This window comes from Adiantum capillus-veneris, chromosome 8 (genome assembly GCF_014529385.1).
Source record: "Adiantum capillus-veneris isolate H3 chromosome 8, ASM1452938v2, whole genome shotgun sequence".
NCBI lineage: Eukaryota > Viridiplantae > Streptophyta > Polypodiopsida > Polypodiales > Pteridaceae > Adiantum > Adiantum capillus-veneris.
Window position 1 is genome coordinate 126,504,646 of NC_140938.1, and position 7,880 is coordinate 126,512,525.

The 7,880-nt window shown below is 51.0% G+C and overlaps 1 protein-coding gene across 1 annotated transcript; it reads left to right on the forward strand.

The window, feature by feature from the left end:
• Positions 1 to 2,371: 2,371 nt before the first annotated feature.
• LOC147452920 (uncharacterized) lies at positions 2,372 to 6,455 on the forward strand. The gene is made up of 3 exons (XM_086519317.1): positions 2,372 to 3,363; positions 3,457 to 6,210; positions 6,329 to 6,455. The coding sequence occupies exons 1-3, from the start codon at positions 2,372 to 2,374 to the stop codon at positions 6,453 to 6,455; spliced, it is 3,873 nt and encodes a 1,290-aa protein (XP_086375443.1).
• The last annotated feature ends 1,425 nt before the right edge of the window (positions 6,456 to 7,880 follow it).

Sequence of the window (7,880 nt, forward strand, 5' to 3'; positions counted from 1 at the left end):
CTCTCTCTCTCTCTCTCTCTCTCTTGTACAACTTCTAGATGATGGCCTTCCACCAAGGTTAGTTGGCAACATGTTAGACGAATTTGACGAGGTAGTTGGAACAATGTACTTTAAGAAGCAAAGATATTGAGAGAGGAAAGATGCTTGGAACACTAGATGTAGACTAGTAGGGCACTGTGCTCGATTGAATGGCCAATTGTGACTATCATGTGTTCAATGCTTGAAATCTTGAGCATAGGTAGAAAATCCTTCATCTCCATGATAAATGCTTGATGGTAAGTAGAGAATTTAGAGATAATGTTGACGTTACACCATATACCGGTCTTCATTGTATTCTAGACTCTAAGCCCATACCTTGTTTGTTTTCTAGAATTCAAGCCCTCCTCCTTTTCCCTCCTCAATCATTGTGCCACATATAACTGTCAGAAAGCATGATGTTATTACTAACAATTAGGCTTCATAGCAAACGATCACATTTAGGCCCCTGTCACATTGGGGTGCCCGCCCCACCCACTCTTTGTGTGCCCCAGGCCATAGCGTTGTCACACTAGCCAATTTGATAAAAATTGCCGATGAGCCTGCAGCCAATTGTAGTAGCGCAAGTGGAATGGCCTCCGTAACTCACGCTGACTTCGAGAGCTCGAAGCTCGTGGAACATCTTCCCACGTGCGCTTTTGGCAAATGGCCGCTCCTTGGAGAAGTTGGGCGAGGGGGTAAGGCCGTCCCTCTGACAAGGTCTAGAGGCCATGTTTCGCTTTTTCGTTCACAAATAATTGGCTACCACCTCAAGATGGCCACCCTTTCTCTGTCCCAATGTGACACGAGTCTTGGTTTGATTTTCTTTCACCATATCATAAAACATGTTTTTGCAAGTAAATTTCGTCTTTATAATGTTTGATCTAGAGCTTTGAAATGTTCATGGCAGTTATGAAACATTGAGTTTGAGTGGGTTCGTGATTATATTTTATCAACACTCTTTCCACATCAACATTCAACATTGGTTGGGTTCCACAAAGGCGTGAGTTGAAATGTTTACCATTGGATGTGGATAGCCACTACTTTTCCCTCTTTCCTGGTTGTAATGTACACTTTATGATACATAGTTACATAGTAACGTACTAGCTCCAACTTTCACTTTTCAATACATAGTATCTTCTCAGGATGCTTCAGCATCTCGAGTTAGCTTCAAAAGCACCCCTAATCCTTACGATTTGACCTAGGCACATAGACACTATAAAGACAACCTTAACCACTAGGCTATTTGCCACGGTTGGCCTTAGGGCCCCTTAAGCACTAAAAAAAAAAATTTCCCAAAACCCCCACCCCCCCCTTTCCTTTTTCTCCTTTTGCTTTTTTTTCTCCACCCTTCCTTTTTCTTTCCTCCCCCCCCCCCACCCCCCCAAAAAAAAAAAAAAACAAAAATTAATTAATTAATGGTTTGTAAAAAGATAGTTTTTGTTGGGATCCTCGTGAGGGGGAACTTTTCCCACGCGCGCCGGCGGTCCCTCCTTGCCCCTAGCGCCCCCACATGGGCTGTCCCTCATGCGGCCCGGCGGTCCACGTTCCCATTTCTAACCTAACTCCCGCTAACCTAACTTCTCACCGTGGACGGCACTTGAGGGGGACCGAGGCCCGTTTGGTGATTTGCCCCTCTCCGCGGCCACGCTCCCCGCGGGCCGATTTGACGACTCGTGGACCCGTCGCTCCTGTGAACCAAACATGACTCCGGGAGCCCCCGAGAGACTCTATGCAAGTAAGAGCCCCGCTTGGGCCGTGGCCGGGCCCCGGGGGTCCCGTGGACCAAAACGGCCCGGGACGCAACCGCGGGGCCGTTTCGGCATTTTGATCAAATTTTGGAACCGCGGCTCCTGGACGGGACCGACGGTGACTCCTTGAGAGGGATTTCTACCTCAAGGCCATGGGGCTTGGGTGGTTTGCCTGAGCGCCCCGAATTAAAGGACTTATAAGGGAGTAGTACTCCACTCTTGGTGAACCGTGCGCATCCTGCCGGGGTAGCCAAGAGGGGGCCGGTTGTTCAACCGGGGCCGGGGTGGCAGTCCTCACGTCCATAAAACCATTTACCCTTTTTAGGTTGGAGTTAGGTTAACCCAGTCTTCAGAGGCGCTGGAGAGGCCTCCGTCCCTTTTGTAATCATCTTTTTGAATCAATACAAGCGCCCGTCACGGGCTTGTTTCAACTATCTTGTCTCGCGCGTCCCTTTGAAATTCTTGCTCAACTTGTTGTGAAGTCGGCTAACTTGTGTTCAGGTGAAGGATCGGCGAACGCGCGTGGCCCCTAAGTCCCATTTACGGGCCGCTCTTCAGGGTCCCGTAACACTTGGTATCAGAGCTAGAAATTCAAAAGCTGGTCTATGCCTAACAGAGGGGGACAAAGACCCGCCGAAAGTGACTCCAGTAGCACTCCCCTACCCGCCGCGAGATTAGAAGAGATTGCAGCGGACGGTGTGATTGACTCTTGGGAGTATTCCAGGTGGATACGTTCTCAAGGGAGACTACAACGCCTAGACCCTATCAGCGAAGCCGGACCAGAGTTTGAGTCCGCGCCTTCGTCACCCAACGAAATGAGCCACGCAGATGGAGACTCATTTCATGGGGAGAGGAACGACCCTCCCCGCAATGACAGAATGGAAAGGTGGGAGGCTATACTAGAGTCTCAAGCCGCGCTGGTTCAACAGCTCGTACAGGTAAGTCTGCTGAATGCTCAGAATGCCGCAGCAGACAAAGGAAAAGGACCGGCAAGCACGTCGGGAGCTCCCGCGAGTGGGAGTGATGGGATGGGGAGTTTCAAGCCCATCAAACCCACTCCCTACTCGGGTCAACGGGACTCAATGATACTGGAGAAATGGATCCGCGACACAGAGAGCTTCTACCGCACAAGCAAAATGGAAGAACATTTATGGACATCAGTGGTGTCTCATTTCTTAACAGAGGAGGCTTACAGTTGGTTCCTTTTAGAAGAGAGGAAAAACCCCTACATGTCATGGACCCGCCTCAAGGCTGAGATGCGGGACTACTTCGTTCCGAAGAATGAAGACTTTAGACACTTAGACGAATGGAGGACCATCACCCAAGGCGAAAGCAAGCTGCAGGAGTATGTGTCCAAATACAGGCAGTCCATGCTGAAAGTGGAACAGATGACTTGGGAGAGAGTGAGACTCCATGGGTTCCTCTATGGGCTAAAGGATTGGGCCCGTAGGGAGATCGAAAAGCAGAATCCGGCCGACTACATGGCGGCGCTGGCCATGGCAGAAAGGCTAGTGGACTCAGACTTGCGCCGAAAGGGGGCCACCAGCTCAAAGTCTGGGGGAAGTGGGCATGCCCCTTTCAACTCGAACAAAAATCAGTCTTCAGCTGGGCCCCAAAGGAGCGAGCCCGCAGGCAGCTTGTCAAACTAGCCCCGACTGTACGGGAGCTTTCGCAACAATGCGCCAAGCAGCTACAGCGGCTCGTCGAGTAGCAGGAACTTCTCGGTGAACCAGCCTGGAGGGGCCCCTCAGCGGACGCTGCCTTGGAGGGCGAATCCTTCCCGCCCTTGCCGTAACTGTGGAGGTCCTCACTGGGATAACGATTGTCACAAAGCTAGCTCTCAGTCTCGAGCTCACTCCGCTTGGGCCAATGAGACCAACGCTGACAGGACAGGATCTTCACAAGTGCAGATCACTGAGATCACGGAGCAAGAGTCTGAAAGTGGAAACAAAGAGTCTACCGAAGGGACGGTCCGTGTAGGAGCCATCAAAGCTTCTCTACACTGCCTAGCAGCTCGTATCAAACCAATCCCAAATATGTATGTCAAGACAGTGATCAATGGGCAATCGCAATTGGCGATGCTCGACTCGGGAGCGAGTCACAACTTCATCTCACCATCATGTGCCAAACGCTTGGGAGTAAAGACCTGCAAGCCCGGGGGAGGACGAAGCATCTCAGTGGGCTTCGTACAAGGCGAAGACTCGAACACCGCGATGGCTTACGACGTGGCGGTCCAAGTAGGTGAATGGCGAGCCAAAGTGGACTTCATCGTTGTGCCCATGGACTCCTACGACATGATGTTTGGCCTGGCCTGGTATGACTCCTACGTGATGGGGTTGTATGCCAAGGGCATGAATCAACTGATGCTGGACATGAATGGTAAGGGGGTGATTGTCCCGATCATCCGACCTATGGACGCGCCTCCCGCCCGCAAGACTACTCAAGAAAAAGCTCCGCCGAAACCTCAACCTTACTTGCCACCTCAAGCCCGAGGGCAGGTGAACGCAGCTCAAACTAAGACACCAACGCCGACGAAAACGGAAAAAGGAAAGACTCGAGTTAGCTGGGATGACCTCGTCCCAGACTCAATGTGGATCTCACCAAAGCAAGCAGAGAAGGCTCTCAAACAAGGGGCCCAGGTTCACTGCTGTGTGATGAAAGTAGCACTAACAGATTCAGATGAGGAGTGCACTATCAGGGATAATCGTATCATCAAAGTGATTGAAGAATTCAAAGACGTGGTACCGCCGCAGCTCCCAGCTGGGCTCCCACCTAAGCGAGCAGTGGACCACAAGATCGAGCTAGTGCCTGGCCATTCGCCGCCAGCCCGTCCACCCTACCGAATGGATGCCACACAACTACAGGAACTGAAGAAGCAACTCGGAGAACTACTTGAAGCAGGTTTTATCAGGCCTAGCAAGTCCCCTTACGGGGCCCCGGTGCTTTTTGTCACAAAGAAGGACGGCTCATCTAGGCTCTGCGTCGACTACAGAGCCCTGAATAAAATAACCATCCGGAACAGGTACCCTCTGCCGCACATGGATGATCTAACAGACAGGTTGGCAGGGGCAAAATACTTCACTAAGGTCGATCTACGATCAGGATACCACCAGATTCGGATTGTGGATGAAGATGTGCACAAGACAGCTTTCAGGTCACGGTATGGAGCTCACGAATGGCTAGTGCTTCCCTTTGGCCTCACCAATGGAGTAGCGACCTTCTCAGCTGGAATGGATACAGATTTCGGCGACATGCTGGATGAATTCCTCATTGTGTACCTGGATGACCTGCTAATCTACAGCAAAACTTTTGAAGAGCATGTGGAGCATGTGCGACAGGTGCTCCGCAGACTCAGGGAATGCAAGTGGTACGCGAAACTGGAAAAGTGCGTCTTCGCAGTACAAGAAGTGGAATTCTTGGGCTTCTTGGTCACTGCAAATGGAATTCGCGTGGATCCTAAAAAGATTGAGGCCGTGGTGAACTGGCCTGCCCCTCGAACAGTTACACAGGTACGCGAGTTCGTGGGTTTCACTCAGTATTGCCGAAAGTCCATCAAAGATTTTTCGAAGATCATGGCCCCCATAACAGACACCACCAAGGGCTCGCTAGCGTTCAAGTGGACAGATGAAGCCCAACGAGCTTTTGAGCACATCAAACAGGTAATGTGTTCCTTACCGGTACTTAAACTCCCAGAATTCGACAAGCCATTCGAGATTCACACCGATGCCTCACGCATCGCACTGGGAGGGGTACTAATGCAAGCTGAAAGACCAGTAGCCTACATTTCGAAGAAGTTTACAGACCCGCAGAAGAGATGGGCTACACACGAACAGGAGATGTATGCAGTGGTATACTGCCTTGACCAATGGCGTCACTATGTATTGGACAAGCATACTAAAGTATACACAGATAATGTTTCTCTGAAGTATTTCCAGACACAACCTAAGCTCTCTCACAAACAGAGTCGGTGGCAAGATCAGTTAGCAGAATATGACATAGAAATCATACATAAACCGGGCAAGCAGAATGCAATGCCAGATGCCCTCAGTCGCATGCCCGAGGTGAATGCAGTCAGCATAATAAGCAGTGATGAAGTACTGGACCAGATCCGCGAGGCCAGTAAGACAGACCCCGCAGTGTTACAGATGATGCAGAGTTGGCGACAAGGCAAGACTTCCGTGGGGCTGTTCGACCTGCGGGATGGGCTATGGTATGCCCATAACCGCGTGTATGTACCAGATGATCCTACACTCAAAGCAAAACTACTTTGGGAAACCCACGACTGCAAAGTTGCAGGACACGGTGGGCAAAAGAGATCCTTTGACAGGTTAAGCCGTCACTTTTTCTGGCCGAAGATGCAGGAAGATGTGGTGGAATATGTAAGAACGTGCCCAACTTGCCAGTTAGTCAAGGCACAACGAATAAAGCCAGCAGGGCTTTTGATGTCTATGCCTACACCATCTCGCCCCTGGGATGTGATAAGCATGGACTTCATTGTCGACTTACCCGAAAGCCACGGATTCACTACCATCTTCGTGATCGTGGACTACTTTTCAAAGCAGGCGCACTTCATTCCCGCAAAGCCGCCCCTTACAGCCTACCAGACAGCGCGGCTTTTCTTCAAACATGTCTTCAAGAATCACGGACTCCCACTGGCCATTGTTTCGGATCGCGATGGGCGATTCTTAAGCGACATGTGGCGGGAGTTATTCAAGCTCCTAGGCACACAGCTCAGGTTTTCTTCGGCCTATCACCCCCAAACAGATGGGCAGACCGAGCGAATCAATCAAGGCATCGAAGATTACTTCCGTTGCTATGTCCAAGCAGATCAAAAGGATTGGGCAGACTTTCTGGAAGTCCTTGAGTTTCAGTACAATAGCAGTGTGCACTCGGGGACAGGATACACCCCGTTTGAACTAGCCACAGGTAAAGAGGTGATCACGCCCATGGCGCTTGCGTCGGGCACTATGCATGCAGAAGATCAGGATGCTGAGCAGTTTTTGACGGCTTGGCAGAAACGTTTGGATGTAGCCAGAAAGCACTTGATGAAGTACAAAGATAAGTATGTAGCCAGACATAACGAAAAAGCACGAACAGAGTTCTTTCAGAAGGGTGATTTGGTGCTGGTAAGTGCCCAGAACATCAACCTTCCCGAAAACTTAACACCCAAATTCAACCACCGCTTCTATGGCCCATACCGGGTACTGCAAGATTTCAACAACATCTCCTACAAGCTGGAACTACCTTCCAACGTCAAGATCCACAATGTTTTTCACATCAGCTTGCTCAAACGATTTCAGGTTGATGGGAAATATGGCCGCCATGTTCCCCTACTAGACAAAGGAGTAAACCCCTTTGAGCCAGAAATTATCATCAAACACCGTTTCAGGCGCAACAACCTAGAATTCTATGTCAAGTGGAGAGGGCGGCCAATGTCAGATTGCACTTGGGTGCCAGAAGATAGAGTCATTGCAATGGATAAACAGTTGTTGCTTCGGTACTACAGGATTCCGGACCTCAAGCACATGCCCAGGGCATAGAAGACCACAACCATGTACAGCAAGTAGATAGGATGCAGTAGTTTGTCAGCTCAGTTATGCTCAGTTTCAGCAGAATAAAGATGCGTTATGCGACAATTATGCGATGTATGCACTATGTGGTCAGATGCTCTATAATCTTGACGAGGACGTCAAGTTCCTTGAGGGGGGGGAGAATGTTGGGATCCTCGTGAGGGGGAACTTTTCCCACGCGCGCCGGCGGTCCCTCCTTGCCCCTAGCGCCCCCACATGGGCTGTCCCTCATGCGGCCCGGCGGTCCACGTTCCCATTTCTAACCTAACTCCCGCTAACCTAACTTCTCACCGTGGACGGCACTTGAGGGGGACCGAGGCCCGTTTGGTGATTTGCCCCTCTCCGCGGCCACGCTCCCCGCGGGCCGATTTGACGACTCGTGGACCCGTCGCTCCTGTGAACCAAACATGACTCCGGGAGCCCCCGAGAGACTCTATGCAAGTAAGAGCCCCGCTTGGGCCGTGGCCGGGCCCCGGGGGTCCCGTGGACCAAAACGGCCCGGGACGCAACCGCGGGGCCGTTTCGGCATTTTGATCAGATTTTG

Coding starts and splice junctions, on each gene's coding strand:
- LOC147452920 (XM_086519317.1), top strand. CDS start 2,372: ATGCCTAACAGAGGGGGACAAAGACCCGCCGAAAGTGACTCCAGTAGC. Junction 3,364..3,456: donor TTCAACTCGAACAAAAATCA/GTCTTCAGCTGG, acceptor TGCGCCAAGCAG/CTACAGCGGCTCGTCGAGTA. Junction 6,211..6,328: donor AAGCCAGCAGGGCTTTTGAT/GTCTATGCCTAC, acceptor TTTTCAAAGCAG/GCGCACTTCATTCCCGCAAA.